We start from the raw sequence: 22,780 nt of genomic DNA on the forward strand, positions 1-22,780 counted from the left end.
GGAAACAAAGGTGCACAGGACAATGCCTACTCTATGAGAGCACTAAGGAGCTAAAAGATACGTACATCGATACATTTTAATACACAGGACTTAACTTTTAATCAGTTTAGTGAACTGGATAGATTAGTTACTATTTCACTAGTGAATTAAAAAGGAAACTGATGGTTCTTTTCCATTCAATTTGTACCAATTGTGGTTCAGGTAGTGGATGGGAACGCCACATAATAATTTTAAAGGAAATCTAGAATATATGACAATGGAAATTAAAAAAAAAATAAATTATAATGAAAAAGGAATTAACCCCAATCTTTTTTTTTTTCTATGTAAAGTATGAGTATTTATTTCAAGCTTTAGATCCCAATTGATTTCAAAAAACAAAATCTGATTTCTCTTCTCAGAGTAGTTGAGGCCTCCCTCCTTGTTAGGATGATTTTCTGGGGGCTGAAGGGGCCCTGTGCCCTTAGCAACACAATTCACCAGGCTTAGCAGAGTCCCTGATGCCCACTGTACCGCAGTCTTAAGAAGAGAAAGAAACAAAACTCACCACCAGGGGCTGAACAAATGCACACACGCTAATGTAAATGAGCAGCTAAACCTTGGCAAATTTGCTTTTTTTAAAAAAAGTGTTTTGTGTGGGTTTTAGCCTTTTTTTTTCTTTTGCTACCCAGCATATGCAGCACTTGTGAACTCCCAATGGGTTCCCAGCTTTAAATACATTAAACATCTTGATGAAAGACTAATTCTTCAAGAATCTAAAAACAGACCAAATGTGTTTCACTGTGAACACTTTGTAGAGATGATGTGAGGTGGGAGTTTGGGTTTAAAGAAACGGAAAAAAAAGAATCAATCCAGTGATGGGAGGGCAAAGAATGCAAGAATTCAGACATTCTGTGGAGGGTTCCGATCTGTCCGTTAAGAGGTCCATAAAAAGAAGCAAACTGAGATCCACAAGGGGAGTCAGCAGGAGCCGTGTTTGTTTTCCCCACCCCTGTGATAGGTTTTTGCTGAGGGGCCACTGCTAGGTCCCTACTTGCTCCCCTCCCTTTGGCCTGAGACCCAAATCTTTATAAAGTTGCAAATGTTAAAACTGATGGTGTAGGGAATAATAAAATAATAGAACAAGAATATAAAAAGCAGTGTATATAGGAGTTTAATTACTGCAGTATCCAAAATTATTTTAAAAAAGAGAAGTTATTCCATAAATTGTGTTAGGATAACTGATAAATGACATGGATGAAAAAAAGCAAAAGAACTTTAGCTCACAGGATACACCAAAATTCCACATGGATAAAAGAGCTGCTTTTTAAAGAAAACACAATAAACTTAAAACATTTCAAAGAACTCCTCTGGAGACAAATGGAATTTCTCAGTTTACAAACTTGACAAAAGCAAAGATGGACTAGGTTTAACTACATGAAAATAAAAAACTTTTTTTGCAATTTAAAAGGACAAAAGAGAACTGTATGATCAAAAAACCAGTAAGGTATGAATGAGCAAGTCACAAGAGAAAAGAAAAAATGTTCAATTCCACTCATTAAAAAATAAAGTTACAAGTTCAGTTTCCACCCAAATAACATTTTTTAATGTTACACACTAAGTTAGGGTGGCCATAACAAAGTACCAGAAACTGGGTGGCTTAAACAGCAGAAATTTTTCTCACAGTTCTAGGGACTAGAAGTTGGTGTGGGGAGGGCTGTTTACTCTGAGGCCTTTTTCCTTGGCTTGTAGATGACCATCTCCTGTCTACATTATCTTTCCCCTGTGTGTGTGTGTGTATCCTAATCTCTTTTCATTTAACACCAGCTAAATTGGATTAGGGCCCTCCCTAATGACCTCATTTAGTCATAATTACTTTGGTAAAGACCCTATCATCTGGTTCTGTAAGAATGAAGTCACTAGCCCGTAGAGTCACTGATCTTCAACACACCCTGAAAGGAGCTCAGGGTGGAGATCAGGAATGACGCACTCTGTGCTCTGGGAGAAACTGGCAAAACAAGCCCTCAGACCAATATTTTTAGAAGAGTTCATGAGCCCAGTGTCTTGCACCTCCTCACATGTAGAAAAGCGCTAAAATCATTATCAAGTCTCTCAAGGAGACATCTGCTCCTCAAGACTAGCAGCAAACCTCTGCCAAAATGTGTGCCTGACTGCATGTAACTCCCTTCACTAAAATCACATATAATACTGACCTCTCCACTTACCTCTTTTGAGCAGTTCTTCAGAATAATCTGAGAAGCTGCCTCCTGGGCCATAGTCCTCATTTAATTCACAGCTCTCACCTTTTCTTGGTGCACTTTTTTCAGTTGACACTCCAAATACAGTCGCACTCTGAAATAGTAGGGGTTAAGACTTAAACATATGAGTGTGCGTGTAGGGGGTGGGGGTAGGGAGGGCATTGTCCTCCAAACATTCAACCCGTAACATGCACTGAGACACTAAAACAGCTAATTTCATTAATGAAACTTTCAGTTTATCCCAAATCAGTAATTAGTTGGATGCGAGCTTTGCTACATTTAAAACCGTTCTGCAAAGCAGTTTTGGCAATACGTTCAAGATTTTTTTCAGTCTTTCACCCTGTAGTTTTACTGTGTTTTCTCCTAAAGAAATTTCTCTCTACACAGTCATTCACTGCAATTCTTCCCTGTAAGAGAATATGGTTGATGCCCATCTTGTAGACTGTTGTTAGGATTGAGAACTATGCAGTGTTTAGCTCAATGACCATGATTAGCTGTTAAACTCCAAAGACTAGGATTCCCTAGGTTTCCCTAACAATTAAATATGCTGTTAAACACATCCCGAACAGCTATACATTTTACAAGTTATTGTGAGGAATTTCTCCCTCACAGGTGAAATATTTACCTTATATTCAGTGATCCTGACCCCATGTAACAATTTGGACACTAATGGTTTTAAAGCATTTTCAAATCTGTTAGGAGAAGCGGCTTAAGAAAAGCAAATCAGAAGAGGAAATTTGGCAATGTGTATTCCTCATCCTCTACCAGACAGTAGTTGTGAATCCGTATTGGGCTGGTTATCTACGTTGCTCTCCTGTGCAAATGACTAGAAAATTATGCTTTAACGTAACGCGTGATAATTTTACGTGTTCTTCCAAGTTTGAATGCCTTATGTGAGGATTTTTTTTCAGGTGACACAATGGAGAAGGGGCGGAGCGTGGGGGGGGGTCAGGATCAGCAACTACTTTGTTGTATGAAATCGCAGCTTGAATTTTGTACAGAAGTTGCTTCATGATAATTCTGTCCTCTCTTAATGACTTTCCCTGTTCCCCTTTTACAGTTTACTTGAGCTTTACATCGCAGAGGCTCGCTTAATGCGAAAATGTTGCGTAATTATGAAGAGTCCCCACTTCCTGTCTCCAGGCTCTTGCTCACATTTCTTCAAATTTTCAAACCCTGGGGAAAACCTTTCCAATTCAGTTTCAGTGCGTGTGGGTCCCAGCCACTAAAGATTTTACTAGTTTTAAATAGGTCTCAAAACCTTAGCAAAAGCCCAAATCTAGACAGTAACTAATTAGGCTCTATTCAATGCAGGTGGCTTCATTTTTTTTTAAAGCATTGTTTTAGTAGTTGCACCAGGGCACAGGCTATTTTGTATCTGCTTCCCTCACTTTCCCTTATTTCTAGCGTTCACATGCGCGAATTTTAAAGAGCATGGACGAGTCTCTTCCCCCCAACACTTACTCTGTTTTCTCACACTCCGAACGGAGAGCCTGGCCAACATGGCCGCCGCCAACAACCTCCCTTCTTCCTCCCTCCACCTTCTGCCCCAGCGCTTCCGAGCCCGCGCCTGCGCACGAGGCGGCCAAGGCGCGCCGGCCAAGCCCCTCCCCGCGGCGGAGACGCGCTTGCTGTGTCATCGTGTTTTCCCGGAGAGTTCGGACGCTGCGGCTGTCAGCTCCATCTTGTTTTTGGAGTCCGTCGCAGCCGGCTGAGGTTTCTCTGTCGTTGTCTTGCAATCATCGTCTCCTTGGGCTTGGAGTCTTTGGCCAGGACGGTAAGACACAAGAGGAAGCGGGCTAGGGGTGAGGGCCTCTTCTGTGCCTCGAGACCGCTGGTGACGGTCCCCTCCAGGCTGGTTGGTCGCCCGCAATCTCCAGCACGATGACCCCCTTTCCCCCCTGCATGCCCCCGCCCCTGGCTGCACAAAGGTGGCCCGCTCGCTTTCTATGCTTTGCCGAGCCCGACGCTGCGAACTTCTGTTCGAATTGCGACGCCCCCAGACTCTGTCGGAGGGGAGTCGCAGGGTTTGCTCGGCAGGGAGAGCTTCTCGAATGTTCGTCCTCCCCAGAGGGAGTGGGGAGGGCCGAGCCCGGGCACCCGCAAGCGCCATGTTGTCTGCGCCCGCGGCCGAGCTGTCGCCGAGCTGTAAGATGGCGGCGGGGCGGAGGCGGCCGAGTTGTGGCCTGGGTGGCGTTTCCTTGGGTTCTGGAATTTGTGTAGGTCACGCTCTTAGAGAACTTGTTTATTAACAGATGGAGAGAGAGATGACAGCGATACCACTGATGCTGAGTCTTAAACAGTTCGAGGGAAAACGGCGAGTGTCTTTGCCCGTAGTGGTGTCAACAAAAATCGGGTTTAGGAACCCGGGGAAAGAGAAATAATGTTACATCTGAAGGAGTGGGTGGGAGAGGTCAGGCGACCGGGAATTCTAGGCGTAGGAATTTGCCTCTCCTCCCCCATTTCTTGGGAACAGTAGGAGCTTTTCATAACAGAGTTGTGTTCAGCGACGAGATGGAGCCGGGCGGATGGTTCTCGTGTGAACTGCAGTTGATGAAAAGTCGTTTTTATATGTCTTTTTCAAGTTGTTGGGCATTTTTGTTCGCAACCTTTCTGAAAGGAAAGTGGCTTGCACATTGATAGTGTAAGTTGTTTTTAGGCTAAACTAGGTTTTGTTATATATAGGACGTGCTGGGGAGTGGTGGTTTTTACCAATGCCATGGTTGGCTTCCGTGTATAATGAAAGGCCTTGTTAGTTTGATTCACCTCCCTTAAGGAAGTATAATGATGGTTCTGTTGCGAAGAAGAAAATTAAAATTGCGTTTAAGTTGGAGTCAGGTTTCGGATACACATGTAAATGGGTGAATTACGTGTAATAAATGTATGTTCCTGCCGGGAAAGGGTTTTTCCCAAAGTTGATAAATTGAGATTCCTTTGTTTTTTCCCCCTTACACTCTTCCAATAAATTTGAGCATGACGTATAAAGTTCAGGCTCCAGATTTTGGGACAACAAAATCATTGGGCTTATCGGTGATTTCCGGTTGGGTGACAGTGACTTTTGAACTTAAATTTAAAAGAACAATTAAAACGTCACAACTACAGTTAATTTGCAAGGAGGAGTTAGATTAAACAGTGTTGACGTGTGGGTTACAATTTAACTGGAGAAACTTGTCTTGTTTGTAGATGAGACACTCAAAGAGAACTTACTGTCCTGATTGGGATGAAAAAGATTGGGATTATGGAAAATGGAGGAGCAGCAGCAGTCGCAAAAGAAGGAAGAGATCACATAGCAGTGCACGGGAGAACAAGCGCTGCAAATACAATCACTCTAAAACATCTGATAGGTAAGGAGGGTATTTAAAGTGTCTCAATATAAAAGTGCATTTTTCCTACCATGTTACATGTCGGTTGTATCTCAGTAAAACGGGGCGAAGATACATTTTTACAGTTAAAACTTAATGTATCAACTTAAAAACTGATTATCATTGGTTTCTGTTTCCAATAATGGCTTGTGATGGTTGCAAAGTTGTATGTGGTTTTTCTGTTTGTTTTTGGGTGGGAAAAGCATGAAATTTTATTAAGAGTACTGTTTTGGGAGGGGAGGATGTACCTCAGTGCTAGAGTGACTCTTAAGCATGCACAAGGTCCTGGGTTCAATGCCCAGCACCTGAATCAATCAATCAATCAGCATTTTAAGAGATTGAGAATTTGAAGATATTTTGTGTTAACACAAAGCACTTTCTTCTTCTAGCCATTATTTGGAAAGCAGATCCATAAATGAGAAAGATTATCATAGTCGACGCTACATTGATGAGTACAGAAATGACTACAGTCAAGGATGTGAACTTGGACATCGCCATAGAGATCATGAAAGCAGATATCAGAACCATAGTAGCAAGTCCTCTGGTAGAAGTGGCAGAAGTAGTTATAAAAGCAAACACAGAATTCACCACAGTACTTCACATCATCGTTCACATGGGGTATGAGCTCTTTTAAAATATTTTGGAAATTTTATTTCCCATGTGGAACAGGAAAACTTGAATTTGTGTTTGATCATTTGAGGAAGTTCTGTTTAAGATGAAGTCATCTCATTTTTAACTTGCAGGATTCTTTCTGTGTTTGTGCATTGGATTAGGAAATTCCTGAAATACAGTACATGTTTAGTTATATAGTAAGATTTTATTAGTAGTTGGCAACTAATTGTCGTTACAGTGGAAAAGTGAAGGTAATTTGATTTAGGTTAGCTTATAGCAGGGATTACAAGATATTCTGAAAGATTTTTTTATGGTACTACAAGAAATCTGATTTGTTTTGATAAAGTCTTATTACAAATAGGAATAGGATTTTTATTTTTGTATAATTGAGGATTATGCGTGCCTCTGATTATTCTGGCAAAGCATGTGCTCTAGTTTTTTTCCCCACTAAACCACTTAACAGATTTGAAGATTATGGGTTATGTGTTCATTTGGAGGTCAAATTCAGATGACATTTTAAATACCTTAGTGTAATTGTGTGCCAAATATTTTTTTCTCCCCAAAATTAAGATTTTTATTTTATTTACTGTTTTAATATTTGTTTTCTTAGATAGCTAGGAAATTAATTTGGCCACGGTCTACTTCTGACAAGTAAATATTAACATCCTACAATTTTGCAACATTAAATTAGAACACTAGAAACGTAAAATTATGTTTCAGTGAATGCTACAACTAAGCATTTTTTTTTTTAAAGAACAATTGTATTATGTTTTGTTGCCTTGCCACTTTGAGTATCTTATCTGAAAATCTGTTCCTTGCCATGTTTTTCTCCTGTTAACATAAACTATGTGCCCTGTGAATTTCTGGGGACTGAATTTGAAATTGCTCCTGCCAACCGTTTGTGGCCTGGCGCGTATCTGAATGCCTGAATATCTCCCCGCTGAATGAATTTCGTATTCTGCCCTGAATTCACTCGGGTATATTGATTGGCTGGATGATCTTGGTGCCGCCCACTTGACGTTTCCAGAAGAGTCACCGAAGGAAAAGAACCAGGAGTGTAGAGGATGATGAGGAGGGTCACCTGATCTGTCAGAGTGGAGACGTACTAAGTGCAAGATGTATAGAATATTTTTCAACACTTCTTAACTTTTCAGATAACATAATCTTTATATAGATTAAGATTTCAGGGATTTGGAAATCTTTTTTCTTTCTCTGTTTTTGTTTGTTTTGTTTTTTTTTTTGTTTTTTTTTCCATTTCTTTTGGTGGGGGGGGATTGTGTTTTTACTTTCTTTAGAAATTTAATGTTTGTTATGCAGAACTTCCAAAACAGTAAATCAAGTTAATGAAATTAGCTTAAAAATGGAATTATACCTAAAAATAGTTTTGTTTTGGTTTTTTTGGCAGTGTTGACCAATAAAATGTCTAGTGATGAGGAAATTTGTAGTATCAACTAGAATAATCTGCATTTGATAGCCTTTATTATAAGTAAACTGTTTCCACTTCTTGATATAACTAAGTTTTATTTCTTTTTTTAGATGAAATTGTTGATACTTTAGGTGAAGGAGCTTTTGGAAAAGTCGTGGAGTGCATTGATCATAAAGCGTAAGTTTCCTGGCCTTGGATTGCACTTGGGAAGGTGAACAGTATAGAAAATTAATTTAGCTTCAGGATATAGTCTGACCATAAATTAGACATGTCATTGTATCCTTTTAGCTGTGGTTTTTGACTTAGGTGTAACAAACTCCCAGTAAAAGTTACTAGCCTGTTGTATTTTGAGCAGTAGCTATTAATAGTATGTGTAAGCCTCTAATTTCAAGCTGAGAACAGATTTTGTTTCAAGAAGTATTTTGTTGTCCTACTAGGACATTGTTAAGGCCTTTTTTTTTTTTTTTTTTTTTTTTGCTGTTGTTTGTTTTTGTTTTGTTTTTTTTCCTAGATCAGTGGTTTTCAGCCTTTGTTATATGTTAGGAGTCCATGAGCTTTGCTTACCCCAGGCATTGAACCAGCCTTCAGGGTAGTTACCTAGGAACCTTTATTTTTAGAAAGTAACGTAGTTGATCCTGATGATACATCTAGGGCTGAGAACTCTTTTGTTTGATGTCACAAGTTTTAACTTTTTATGCCCTTCAGACTTCTGAATGAAGTTTCTTAAGATAGTATAAGAATAGATAAACAAGTTTATACTTGTTTGAATGAAAAAGTAATGAAAAAGAATACGAAAACAAATAAATGATTGAAACAGACGTATGATTGAAACATTGTGCTGTACACCAGAAATTGAGGCAACATTGTGGACTAACTATACTTAAAGTTTTTTTTTTAAATGTTAAAAAATAAGATAGTGTAAGAAATTTTTTCTCTAAATTTCTTGTTTGAATTTTTTTCCCATTTGGAATGGCAAAGCTTTTGTAAATGAAATACTAGAAGAGGTTTCCTACCATTGGTTGATAAGGTTCTGAGAACTAGAGCTTTAAACTTTGCTCCCAGTTTGGTAACCTGGACCAAAGAAAGATTGAAATATTTGCCAGTGATTGGTACTGTAAGAGGAAAACTGTTTTATGTACATTTGTTTTAAGTCTTAGTTTGAATGTCAATAGAGGTGATACCGTTAGAGCAGGCAGATAGCTAGGTATGAGCAGAGAAAGGAGGACACAGGCCAAATGGCAGGAATTGGGCAGAAAGGAGGGACACAAGCCAAATGCAGGAAACCACACATCATGTAAGCAGCAGGGATCCTTGGGCAGACAAAGAAAAGCAGGAGCCTTGGGGCTGATAAGGGATCATGCTTTTTGGGGTGACTAGTGGCCTGGAGAAGAACAAAGGTGAGAAAAGGCAGAAATTTCTAGTGTCAGAATGTAACCTTTTGCTCATTATGCCCTCATTTCAATAAAATTAGCCTTGCAGATCAGATGTACCCATCATGCACTGATGCCTTGACACTTCCAATCCAGACTAAATAAGGACAAAAATCCCTCCTCCCTTTGGGAAGGTGGAGTTGGGATGATAATCAGGGAATACGATCCCAAACCCTTCCCTCCCCAGTGAATATTCTGCCCATTCATTTTTACACCCTATGTAGCTAACTTGCCAAAGAAACTTAGGGCAGCCACTCACCTGAGTCTGCCCGCTCTCCCCCTGAGAGTGTACTGTCCATCTTTTAATAAATCCTCACTTTACCTTTTTAACCACTACATCTTGTCTCTGAATTCTTTCTGGGACGGGACAAGAACCTGGAACACCGGTTGCATCTGTTGGCAACAGTACTATCCCAATATTGTGAAGTTAAAGCTATTGATACCTAGTTGAAAGGACATCATGTGAGTGGTGGTCTGATGAAAGAAATTTGTGTCATTCAACATGTATTGACATGTTGACCCTACCAAATGCCCGAAGATCATTCTAGTTTCTTAACATTGACTTGAAGTTAGAGTACTTACATATAATCAGACGAAACTGAATGCTACACCATAAATTTTAAAAAGTGGGTCAGAGAAGTAGTAGTAGAGTTTGAAGAGTGATAAGAGAAATGGAATTGGATATTATCTTTATCATTTTTCTAACTTGGACTTACTCTTTAACAGGGGAGGTAGGCATGTGGCAGTAAAAATAGTTAAAAATGTGGATAGATATTGTGAAGCCGCTCGCTCAGAAATACAAGTTCTGGAACACTTAAATACAACAGACCCCAGCAGTGCATTGTAAGTATCAAAATAAAATTTCAAAAATGGCCTCAGTTGGAATTGCGAGAGGCTGTACTCAGTTGTTTTTCATGTGTTTATAGCCGCTGTGTCCAGATGTTGGAGTGGTTTGAGCATCATGGTCACGTTTGCATTGTGTTTGAACTACTAGGACTTAGTACGTATGACTTTATTAAGGAAAATGGTTTTCTGCCGTTTCGACTGGATCATATCAGGAAGATGGCTTATCAGATATGCAAGTCTGTGAACTGTAAGTACTTGGCATATATTCTAGAAACTTGAGTTTACTGAGACTGATTTTAATGCCAGATCAATTTGGATCTTTAAGGAAAAAATAAGGTCTAACATATAGGACTTGGAAGCCTGGCTTAAGAGTAGGTAGGAGAAAGGTGGTGTTGATTACAAAACTGTTGGTAAGTTTATTGCATTTCATTGAGTAATATTGTTGTGTCTAAGACTGTCATTTAGCCTTTCTGGTTTCTAAAAAAAATAATCTAGAATCAGTGAGTTAAAATTAAGGAAAGACAAATCTCAGCTTCAGAAGGGAAGGATACTTCTTTCTTCACTTTTTAAGCAGTTAACTGTCCGTGAACTAATTTTTTAGAAGGGTGGTGGATTTTATTTGGTCCTGATGGTTTTCTAGCGGGCTGTTGAATGTTGACCACTTCTTTGGACATGTGAGAAGGCATCCAGAGAGGATTTTTGTTACCAGGCTTTGGGGTTTTGTTAGGTTAGGTTTTCTGGTTTTGACTTTTATAATACAGGAACTTACTCTGTTTTGTTCTCAGTTCTGCACAGTAATAAGTTGACTCACACAGATTTAAAGCCTGAAAACATCTTATTTGTACAATCTGACTACACAGAGGCGTATAATCCCAAAATGGTGAGTCTTTGATGTTTTGTCTTCACAGTTCCAAATGAGTGTTTTATGCCTTCTTAGTATTATGCATCTTTAATCATCATTTATGATTTTCAGAAACGTGATGAACGCACTTTAATAAATCCAGATATTAAAGTTGTAGACTTTGGAAGTGCAACATACGATGATGAACATCACAGTACACTGGTGTCTACAAGACATTATAGGGCACCTGAAGTTATTTTAGGTAAGTATTTCTTAATTGTGCTTTGAGAACCAGTATATGTCTTTATTGAAGCTGACTTTAAAATTTATTTACAGTTCTACATTTTATTCTTTGTGGGACTTTATCTTTTTCCCTTTTAGGGATTAGTATAATAAAACACATTAAGGATTTTAAACTCTTTATTTGTTCCAGATAGCCCTAGGACTTTGAGTAAGTGGCTTAACCTTTCTAGAATTTAGTTTGCCTGTTTGTAATATGTGGTGGGATTTTAAAACATAACCATTTAATGCCTGTTATATTCCATACACTTCATGTCTGTCTAGTCAGTCTTCATGTGGTATAGATGGCTCCCATTTTATAAATTAGGAAGTGGAGGCTCAGGAAAAAATGCTTTTCCTTAATCAATACTCCCAGAAGAGTGTGCCAGGTTTGGGACTTGAAATCAAATGTCTCCAGAGCCCTAATTATATCCTATGCTACTGTATTATGTTTAAACTTGGATTAAGTGATTCCTTTAGGTTCTTTCCAGCTCAAACATCAGATTATATACTTTTTAAAAACATGTTGTTGAGAAGTATTGAGGATTTTTTCATTAACAGTTTGGTTTGATTTGCAGCTCTAGGTTGGTCCCAGCCATGCGATGTCTGGAGTATAGGATGTATTCTTATTGAATATTACCTTGGATTTACAGTATTTCCAGTAAGTGACAATGATCTGTTTCAGTGGCTTTGCAAAAGTAAATTGCTATTATATGAATGAACACTTTAACACAAAGTACACACATTTAGGTCATGCTTTTTTCTTCCTTGTTAGAGACTATCAATTGTGGATAAATACAAAGAAGTAAAAATCTCATGTCATCTGACACTGTTGGGCATTTGTATTTCCTTCATAATTTATCATTTTATTTAAAACATTTCTCACTATATTACAGTACATTACATTTGTTTTATTTAGGGAAATTATTCGTGAACTTGTTCTGTAGGCCTTAATTTTTTCTTGTGCTGTATAACTTGCTAAAGGTATGCCTTTTTTCAGCGATCACCTTCCTTGTGACTTGTAATAATCTATGGACTAAAAATTTAGCAGCTCTGTTAAATAAGAACAAAGTGTAGTATGCAAGTAGAGATAATTAAAAACTTTTCTTTATTATTTTAGACACATGATAGTAAGGAACACTTGGCAATGATGGAAAGGATTCTTGGACCTTTACCAAAACATATGATACAGAAAACCAGGTATGTCTTATTTAAGAGTAAGTGCTATCATTAATACTACTTGCTCAAGTGTTCTGGTCAGAACTTTATAACACAGTGAAGTCAGACCTAATGCTTTATCACTTTTAAATAGTAGACTACCTTGCTGGGGAAGCCTGTTAATACTTCTGTGCTGCTTTTTAAATCTCTGGAAAGGCGTTGATTTAATTGATAGATCAGTCACCTTTGCTAGATGTTCTAAGTTTTCATTCTCAGCACTCATACACTCAGAATGGATATTGACTTACTCTTAGGAAACGTAAATACTTCCATCATGATCGCTTAGACTGGGATGAACACAGTTCTGCTGGCAGATACGTTTCAAGGCGCTGTAAACCCCTGAAGGTAAGCCTGGGTTTTTGCTTAAATGGTCAAAACCTTGAGTTACCCCTCTTAACGGGGTAGAAATGAAATTACAGTAAATGGTAGTAGAAAAGGCTATTGACTGTATTTCTTTTCCTTTCAGGAATTTATGCTTTCTCAGGATGCTGAACATGAGCTTCTCTTTGACCTCATTGAGAAAATGTTGGAGTATGATCCAGCTAAAAGGATTACTCTTAAAGAAGCCTTAAAGCATCCTTTCTTTTGCCCCCTTAAAAAGACTATATAAATCTTTAATTGTTCCACGCTCTTAAAAGAGATTGTATGGACTGTATCAGTCTAATTTTTAACTATTAAGTTATCTTGTACAGTTTTTGTAAATTTCTACATTTTTGTATTGCCGTGTTTTGTTTGGATAACTTGATTTAAGTAAATAGCGAAATAATGAACATCTTTTTCAGTAATTACTGTATAACCTGATTTATTGAGAATAAATTTGTGCTTATGAAATTTATATGAATTACACAGTTTTTAGCACCATTTTTATTCTACCTCTGTTATTATGAGAATGGTGGTGTGTCTCTTTCTTGGAGGTTTTTGAAAATACTCCCCTTTGATTCCATTTTAGGACTTACCCCTTCTCTAAACGAAATGTAATGAAACTAAGTTTTAGGATACAAAGAACTAAAGATTAGCCAAGGAAATTTTGTTCTCCCTTTATTCCTATTCGTATTTAATACTTCTTTTTAGAGTATTTGTAGTTTCACAGCAAAATTGAGAGGAAGATACAGAGATTTCCAATATACCTCTTGCTCCACATACACGGTCAGCCTTTCCCCATTATCAACATCCCTCATGTATCCAGCGTTATAGTTCACAGGGTGTTTTCACTGCTCTCAAAATCCCTTCTGTTCATCCTCCCCTCACTCCCAACCGAAGGCAACCACTGAAGTTTTTAATGTTCACAGTTCTACGTTTTCCAGATTGTCACATAGTTGGAATCACAACCATATGTGGTCTTTTCAGACTGGCTTTCACTTTTTGAGTAATACGCATTTAAGGGTCCTCTATGTCTTCATAGCTTTACAGCTCATTTCTTTTTAGTTTACAGTTTATTTTAAAATTCTGGAAAGGTGCTTGCAAGATCTAAACTTTGGTAGTGCTCCCCACACACACTTTTAAAAAATAATTTATCCCAAAATCACCGTGTAGAATAATGGCAACTTTTCGTTCAACAAATTATTTTATACTTCTTCAAAACTCAAGTGAGCTTGGAATGTTTTCCATAATAAAGATTTAGCATTACTATCTAATGCTGTTTTATCCCAGTGTCTTCTGAAACATTCCTGTTTAGTTTGTTTTTATCTCTTCATTATTGTGTTTGTCATAAATATCTTTTACACAACCTATACAGGCATTATTTTTCAAGGTGTTTTGGTCCAGTGAAAAAGTTGTGTACTAGACAGGACTATCTGGAACTAAAGAATTCTGGTTGCAAATTCTAAAACTCCATTCCTTGATTAAGATTCTGGCCATTTTAGACAAGTAGCATTCAAACATTTTCATAGGCCATCTGGAGGAATGGGCTGTGTTTTCAACTCAAAAACTGACTCCTCATCTTGTTTTCTTTTTCAGTAGTAATTTTATCTTCCATTATCTGTAGTTCCTTTTTTTTTTTTTTTTTTTTTTTTGAGTACTGAATCAGTAGACCATTGTCTGGATGTACCACAGTTTATCCATTCACCTATTGAGGGACATCTTGATTGCTTCCAAATTTTAACAACTATAAATTTGCTGTTAACATCTGTGTGCAGGTTTTTTTGTGGACATAAGTTTCCAAGTTCCTTTGGGTTGATATCAAGGAGTGCGATTGCTGGATCCAATAGTAAGAGTATGTAGTTTTGTGAGAAACAGCAAAGTTGTCTTCCAAAGTAGCTGTACCATTTTGCATTCCTACCAGCAGTGAACAATAATTTGATCAGGTGGTTTATTTTCTTATTGTTGAGTTCTAAGAGTTCCTTGAATATTTTGGACGACAATGTTTTATCATTTAATAACTTATACTAGTGTTTCCCTGAAGTCTGGCTTGGCTTGTTCTCGACATTGTATTTCACGGAATAGAAATTAATTTTTAAGAAGCCCAGTTTATCAGTTCTTTGATAGATTATGCCTTTGGGGGTGTTTCTGAAAAGTCAGTGTCATCCCCAAGATGTGTAGGTTTTCTCTTAAGTTATCTTACAGTTTCGTTTTCTACATTTAAGTCTATTTAATCTTTGTGAGGGAGATTTAAGCCTATAGATTAAGTTTTTTGCATGTAGATATCCAGTTCCTGCACCATTTTTTGAAAAGAGGGTTTGTGTTGAGGGGAAGGTATATTAAGGCTGAGATATTTTAAGCAGATTTGAAGGCCATGCTATACTTGTTGCCGAGACAAGGCTCCCAACTCCAGAGCCAAACTGCCTAGGTTCAAATCTAGCCCTTATGAGGGACCTTGGAATGTCACTACAGTTCTGCGTTCCTGTACTTGTGTAATTACAGATTATAGTATTTACTTCAGAGTTAGGAGTAGAAATTAGTTTAATATATGAAAAGCACAGTTGGAATAGTGGCCTATCTACATAGGCTACTTGTTCTGGGAGAAGGAACCCATGTTTTGACTGGTATTTTGCATATTCTGGTATTTTTCTTTGGCGTATGCAATAGTCTTAATTTACTTCCCACTCAAAAATTACATCAAGGTTACGTATATAGAGGATTTCTGAATTTTTTAAAGAGTAGACCCTAAATTGTTGGCATATTTTAAATTACTTAGGTACCTTAAATTATGTACTATAGTGTAACCTAAATTTTGAGTTTTGTAATTTGCCATTGACGATGGTGACTTGGATGTTCAGTTACACTAATTGCTAGCTAACATCTGAGAGTCACAATGCATTGGTTATGTGTTTGACTGAAAGATACATTAGAGTGGATGACACAAACCTATAGGGCCTGTATTTTCCTAAATTTAAAAGAGAGGCAGTTTCAGGCTTTGAGGCTTACCCTGCTTCCTCAGGAATGGTGTCCCAGAGCCAATTTGCTGACACCCTATTGGTCAAAGAAACAAACATGCCTGGGCCCCAGAATCTACATGGGAGGGTATAACAATATTACATAGCAAAGGGTTATGGACAAGGCAGAAGTGGAGAATGTACACCATCAACAGAATCATCCACCCTACCTCCTCCCAGTCTGTTACTAGGAGTCAGAGTGAGACTTTTGAGTATCAAGTCATTCATCTCCAAGACCTTCAAGTGTTTCTGTATCAGTTTTACCAAAGTCCTTATAATCACCTTAATATCTGTTAGTCTCTCCATCTTTCTGAACGCATTGCTGAGTCTCTTCTCTAATGCAGGGCTGTGTCCTGACTGGTCTCCTTGTTCCTCAAACTTACCAAGTACTGTCCTTCCTTTTATAGATATGTACGTCTCAGTCTTTCTCCTTCAGGTGTTTAATTCAGTAAGGCTTTCCCTGACTACTTGAAATATTGCCACAATCTCCCTTGTCAAGACCATCCATATGCCTCTTCTCTGTTTTATTTTTCTCTGTGGGCATTTATTTTTACACCTCTGAAAGGTAAACTCTATGATATTAAAGATGTTTTGATTTGTTCACTGTGTCCCAAGAGCCTGTAACAATGCCAGGTAGATAGAAGGTGCTCAGTAAATGTTGGTTGAATGAATGGATGATAAACTTTGATTTGAGCAGAGTTGTTAGGGAGAGATCCATGTAGATAAACCAGGAAAGATTGCAGACAGAGGAAACTGCCTGTGAAGCAGAAGCATCCTTAGTATGTTCAATGAGCAGCAGTAAGGATATCAGTGTGGTTGAAGCTGAATGGGTGTTTGAAAAAAGATGTTAGTAGATAAGGTTAGAACAAAGGGGCCAGGTCATGTAGGGTTTTATAGATTGTTGTAGTAAAGGCTTGATTGTGTTCTGCATGACATAGAAAGTCACTAGAAGTTTCCACATGGTTGCAAGAATGGTTGGCTGCAGCCCCTGGCTTATATTCTCGCAGTAGAAGAGAGAAAACTGTTTCCCTTTCAATGGCCACAGAACAGGATTCCCAGAAAAGTTATGGTATCTTGGTATTTATTCAAAAAAAAATCCAAGGGAGTTGGAGGAAGCAGTTGGGGTGAGCACAGACAAGATTGGCCATGAGATAATAATTGAGACTGGGTGATGGATCAGTAAGGGTTCACTGTATTTTTTTTTTTTCTTGTATATGTTGTAAGTTTTCCAATAGAGTTTGGGGAAAAAAACCCTTTCCTTGGAGCTGGACCACTTTGTGAATGAATGTTACTGTATTCCAATGAAACTATTTACAAAAAAGGGCAGTGGGTGGCTGGATTTTCAGAAGTTTGATGTGTCATGCTGTATAATTCTTACGGTTTTTTCTATTTGGTTGTACTCAGCTTCTCAAATATATAGGTCAAATTTGGGAAGTTTTCAGCCATGTTTCTTTGACTATTTTCAGCCTTGTGGTTTTTCTCCTTTCTGAGATGTCAGTGACATGAATACTAGATGTTTTATTATGGTGTCACAGATCCCTGACCCTCTGGTCATCCCCCACCAACCCCCCATCCATTGTGTTTATTACTCAGTTTGGATAATTTGTATTGTTCAAGAGTATGAGTTCTTTCCTCATTCCCCCCACCCCTTTCTGTGTTTAGCCTATCCACTGAGGATTTTCCCCCAGTGTGTTTTTCAGTTAACAAAATTTCATCTGGTTCCTCCTTATGTCTCCTTTTTATTTGCTGAGAATTTCTAGTTTTCCATTTGTTTCAAGTGTGTTTGCAATTGCTCACTGCAGCATTTTTATGATGACTGCTTTAAAATCATTATTGGATAATTCCAAGATCTGTGTTATCATGGTATCTGTTGTTTATCTTTTCTCATTCAAGTTGGGGTTTTCTTGATTCATGATATGATAAGTGATTTTTTTTCATTGAAACTTGGTCATTTTTGGCATTTGTGTTATGAGACTCTGGATCTTATTTAAGTATTCTATTTTACGAGGTCTCCTCTGACACCATCCTGGTGGGAAAAGAGGGGCACCACCTCATTACTGCCAGTTTGGGGGGTGGAAGTCCAGGACCTCCACCTGGCTTCTGTTAACACCCAGGGTTGGGGAAGGCCTTCTCATCACTGCTGTGCCCAGTGGAGTTCTGGCTCCACACTCGGCTTCTATACAATGCTGGCTGGGAGAGGCAGGATTGCTTCATTGTCGATATACTTCAGAGAGGTATTCTGGGTTCAATTCCAGACCACTGCAATAAAATGAATGTCACAATAAAGCTTTCAGTTTCCCAGTGCATATAAAAGTTGTATTTACCCTATGCTGTAGTCTATTAATTGTGCAATAACACGAAGCCTAAAATAAACAATGTGATTTTTAGAAACTGAACGTGGCAACCCTGTGGCGAGCAGGTCTGTGGGCGCCATTTTTCCAACAGCATTTGCTTACTTTGTGTGTCTGTGTCACGTTTTGGTCATTATCACAATTTTCAAACTTTTTCGTTATTATCATATTTTTATGGTGACCTGTGATCAGTGATTTTTGATGTTACTATTGTAGTTGTTCTGGGGAGCCGCAGGCCGCACCCACATAAGATGGCAAACTTAATTGGTAAGTGTTCTGATGGCTCCATGGACTGACGTCCCCATCTCTCTCCCTCTCCTCGGGCCTTCCTTCCCTATTCCCTGAAACACAACAATTTTGAAATTAGGCCAATTAATAATCCTATAATGGCCTCTAAGTGTTCAAATGAAAAGATGAGTTGCACATCTCTCACTTTAAATCAATAGGTGGAAATGATTAAGCTTAGTGAGGAGGGCATGTCAAAAGCTGAGACAGACCAAAAGCTAAGCGTCTTGCGCCAGCCAGCCAATTTGTGAATGCAAAGGAAAAGTTCATGCAGGAAATTGTAAGTGCTATAACTCGCGAATGAGAAGAAAGCGAAACAGCCTTATTGCTGAAATGGAGAAAGTTTAAGTGGCCTGAATAGAGGATTAAACCCGCTACATTCCCTTAAACCAAAACCTAATCCAGCCAAAGCCCAACTCCCTTCAATTCTGTGAAGGCTGAAAGAGATGTGGAAGCTGCAGGAAAAAAAGTTTGAGGCTAGCAAAGGTTGGTTCATGTGGTTTAAGGAAGGAAGCAACGTCCATAACAAAGGTGCAGGGTGAAGCAGCAAGTGCTGATGTGGAAACTGCAGTAAGTTAAGATCTAGCTAAGATCGTTAAGGAAGGTGGGAGGCTACCCTAAGCGATAACTTTTTCAGTGTTAGATGCAAACAGCCTTACCTTAGAAGAAGCCGCCATCTGGGATTTTAATAGGTAGCAGTCAGTGCCTGGATTCAAAGCTTCAAAGGACAGGCTGATTCTCTTGTTAGGGGCTAATGCAACTGGTGACTTTAAGTTGAAGTCAGTGCTCATTTACCATTCTGAAAGTCCTAGGGCCCTTAAGAATTATGCTAAATCTACTCTGCTTGTGCTCTATAAATGAAACGGCAAAGCCTGGGTGACAGCACATTTGTTTTATAACACAGTTACTGAAAATTTTAAGCCTACTGTTTAGACCTACTGCTCAGAAAAAAAGGATTCCTTTCAAAATACTGCTGCTCATTGACAATGCACCTTGTCACTCAAGAGCTCTGATGGAGATGTACAAGATGAATATTGTTTTCATGCCTGCTAACAGCATCCATTCTGCAGCCTATGGACCAAGGAGTAATTTCAGCTTTCAACTCTTATTATTTAAGAAGTAATAGGCTGTAACTGCCATAGATGGTGATTCCTTTGATGGATCTGGGCAAAGTCAATTGAAAACTCTCTGGAAAGGATTCACCATTCTAGATGCCATTAAGAACATTTGTGATTCATGGAGAGAGGTCAAAAATTCAACATTATCAGGAGTTTGGAAGAGGTTGGTTCCAACTCTCCTGGATGACATCGAAGGGCTCAAGACTTCAGTGGGGGAAATAACTGCAGATGTGGTGAAAATAAAAGCATTAGAAGTGGAGCCTGAACATGTGACTGAATTGCTGCCATCTCATGGTAAAACTTAAAACGGATGAGGAGGTGCTTCCTATGGATGAGCAGAGTGGTTTCTTGAGATGGAGTCTGTTTTTGGTGAAGATGCTGTGAGGATCATTGAAATGACAACAAAGGATTTAGAATATTATATAAACTTAGTTGATAAAGTAGTATCAGAGGTTGAGAGAATCAGCTCCAATTTGGAAAGAAGTTATACTGTGGGTAAAATGCTATCAAACGGCGCACTGCATGCTACAGAGAAATTGTTTGTGAAGGGAAGAGTGAATTGACCTGGCAAACTTTATTTTCTTATCCTAAGAAATTGCCACAGCCACCCCAACCTTCAGCAACCACCACCCCGATCAGTCAGCAGCCGTTAACACTGAGGCAAGACCCTCCACCAGCAAAAAGACTACGACTCACAGAAGGTGCAGATGATGGTTAGCGTTTTTTAGTAGTAAAGTGTTTTGTTTTTTGGTGTAAGTGATTGATAAGAGCCAATCATTTATTTTCACTGCCCCAGTCACAAGCTCTTCCTCTGTCCCCACTTCTGCCTGCTATGGAGAGTGCCTTCACATGCTTTCCCACGCTCTCCGCACCACCTCATCATCACTCTCCCAGTAGTAAGTGTTTTCTGATTAAGGTGTGTACATTGTTTTTTTAGACATAATGCTGTTGCACACTTTAAATAGACTATGGTATAGTGTAAACGTGTATACTTACCGGCAAACCAAAAAATTATTGTGAGTCACTTTATTGTGATATTCTCTTTATTGTGGGATATCCTCTCCAGCCCACTCCCGTCAGTCTATCCACATGCTTTTTTTTTTTTTAACGTAAGTGTTTATTAAACATTAGCTTTTACCATTTGTAAGTGTTATTCAATCCCTGGAGAATCTGAAGTGGCCCTACTCAGCTCTAAACTGCATTCCTGCACTTTTGAGGTATCCACATGATTTTTCTCCAGGCCTTTTTGTCTCCCTTCTTTCCATTTTATTCCTTTCAGGCCCCTGACTTACCCACTAATTTATTTGCCCCTGATGCTCAGGAGTCCATATACATATATATCCATACATCAGGCCACTTTTGTCTCTAAAACATGCTAATGACCAGGTAGACAACTCAAAGCTCTGCCCCCTGGGAGAGTTTTCCCTCACCACTATCTTTCAGAGCCACCCCTGAGTGGGACTATAACGCAAAAGCAGTCCATTTTCAGCTACACCAACCTACTGATCTGGCCTGTCCACGACAGGCCTGGAACACCTGCTCACTCCCTCCCTTCACCACACCAAGACCAAAGGTATGAGATGAGAGAGAAGAGCTGGTGCAACGTAGGTCCATGATGTGACCTACTTGTGCTCCGTGGACCTGCTCGAAATGGATCCTGTCCATAGATTGTGTTGGAAGACAATGCTCCATGAAAACCTTCATGCTTCTGCACAGTCAGGGCTTCCTGACTGTCACTCTAAAGAATGACTTAATGACAAACATACCTTGGAGATTAGAGATAATGAATTGCTGATTTCTGATCAAGATAGTGGAATAGTAGGACCACAAGCTCACCTCTCCTGGTGACTACAACAAAACCACAACTGACTGCTAAACAACCATCAAAAAAAAAAGGCTGGAACCTAGCAAAAAACATTTTCAACTGGAAACAAAGAGGGAACCACAGCAGGACGGTAGGAGGGACGTGCTCTTGATATAACTGGGCCCCATACCCACCGGGTGGGCAATCCACAGCTGAAGGATAATTAAGTCACAGAGGCCCTCCCACAGGAGTGAGAGTTCTGAGCCCCACATCAGGCTCCCCAGACGGATTCCAGTACTGGAAGGAAGAAGCCCCAAGATGCTGCCTGCCCAACTGCTGGGTAGAGCTTGGTCCTGGCCCTCTGGTGGGTAGGGCTGTGTCTAGAGGCGTTTGTGGCTCAGGAAGCCTGCTGCTGGGTGGGGCTGCGTTCCCACCCAGTGTGTTGTTTGGCCTGAGGCTTCCCGCTCTTACTCCTACAGGCTGTTGGGTGGGGCTAGGTCTTGGTGCTAATGACCTAAGCGAGATGTCAGCCTCCAGGAAAGCTCACATAGATTAACATTCCCGGAATGTCCTCCACCAGGTTTTATGTCCGCAGGGTGAACCATAGCCGCCCCTACCTCCCCAGGAGACCTTCCAAAACCAGCAGGCAGGTCTGGCCCAGGTTCCTATGAAATCACTGACCTCATGACTGGGTCTGGGCCTGGGGATGCGAGTGTCTGAGAACAGGTGCTCAGGGTGGGCAGCTCTGGTCACAGAGCACCTTGACGTCTCATGTTCAGGTGCTCACTGTCTCCTTGGACTCAGTTGCATGCCAGAAGCCACTTTTCAAACCGTGATTAGTTCTCTGCTACAGACAGCATGGCCTTGCTGCAGACCTGGAGAGATCCATGCCCAACACTCCGGTGGAGGCCTTCCCACAACATCCTTCTCTGCGTGGAAACTTCCAGTACCATGCTGTAAGGCTGTTAGCATAACTGATGCCATCTCAGGCTTGTTCAGCTCTCCTGTCCTTCCATTGACCCTGCCTGGGGCTGTACTGTGTCATATCTCTTATCTGTCATCACGGGCTCTGTAGTTAATAGATATTGTTTGATGATCATCAGGTCCAGGTGGCCTCTTATGCTCTGCTAGTCTCCAAACAATGATGAAGAGCTTCACTGACGTATTCCTGGCACCCATGAGACTAGTTACCTATTCATAAATCCTGACTTAGGACTGCACATCCTCTTTCCAAGCACATACCCTCGTAGCCTAGGTTAACTATAAAACTGTCCCAATGACTCCTCAACAGTGCGAAGTGCAGCTCCAAATACTTCCAGTTACCACCTGTCTGATCCTACCCTTTACGTGAGGCCTCTTTATGGTTGTCAGGGAAAACGTAAGGCACTGCCCTCTACTCTAGCAAGAGTGGGCCACTCGTGCCATGTCAGAGGGTTCAGGAATCTGGGGCTTCGAGGTTGTTAATAGATGTTGGCTTGGATTCAGGTGGTGGCACCGGAGAGAAGTCATTTCTTAACTGGAATGGGCAGGACTTGATCTGTTAGATGTGAGGGCTGAAAGGAAAAGGAACTTGAAGCTTTCTGAGAGGGAAGATGGCATTACT

General features: G+C 39.7%; 2 protein-coding genes across 2 annotated transcripts in view; one reads left to right on the plus strand and one right to left on the minus strand.

The window, feature by feature from the left end:
* Positions 1-3,784, minus strand: part of NIF3L1 (NGG1 interacting factor 3 like 1) — a 32,047-nt gene extending 28,263 nt beyond the window's left edge. Inside the window, exons 1-2 of the mRNA XM_010991963.3 lie at positions 3,699-3,784; positions 2,202-2,328 (exon numbers count right to left, since the gene is read on the minus strand). The gene's annotated coding sequence lies outside the window, so the exon portion shown is untranslated. The remainder of the gene's footprint in view (positions 1-2,201; positions 2,329-3,698) is intronic.
* A 70-nt stretch (positions 3,785-3,854) lies between these two features.
* Positions 3,855-13,089, plus strand: CLK1 (CDC like kinase 1). The gene is made up of 13 exons (XM_010991957.3): positions 3,855-4,011; positions 5,418-5,578; positions 5,986-6,214; positions 7,236-7,326; positions 7,745-7,811; positions 9,791-9,907; positions 9,991-10,157; positions 10,696-10,790; positions 10,884-11,013; positions 11,609-11,691; positions 12,151-12,230; positions 12,503-12,593; positions 12,715-13,089. The coding sequence occupies exons 2-13, from the start codon at positions 5,418-5,420 to the stop codon at positions 12,856-12,858; spliced, it is 1,455 nt and encodes a 484-aa protein (XP_010990259.1). The 5' UTR covers positions 3,855-4,011; the 3' UTR covers positions 12,859-13,089.
* Positions 13,090-22,780: the final 9,691 nt, after the last annotated feature.

This window comes from Camelus dromedarius, chromosome 4, assembly GCF_036321535.1.
Source record: "Camelus dromedarius isolate mCamDro1 chromosome 4, mCamDro1.pat, whole genome shotgun sequence".
In the NCBI taxonomy this organism is placed as follows: Eukaryota; Metazoa; Chordata; class Mammalia; order Artiodactyla; family Camelidae; genus Camelus; species Camelus dromedarius.

What these genes read in the sequence shown, in the direction of transcription:
- CLK1 (XM_010991957.3), top strand. Translation starts at nt 5,418, where the DNA reads ATGAGACACTCAAAGAGAACTTACTGTCCTGATTGGGATGAAAAAGAT. An exon ending in AGACGTACTAAGTGCAAGAT is followed by an intron (nt 7,327 to 7,744) that starts GTATAGAATATT and finishes TTCTTTTTTTAG; the next exon opens with ATGAAATTGTTGATACTTTA. An exon ending in GAGTGCATTGATCATAAAGC is followed by an intron (nt 7,812 to 9,790) that starts GTAAGTTTCCTG and finishes ACTCTTTAACAG; the next exon opens with GGGAGGTAGGCATGTGGCAG.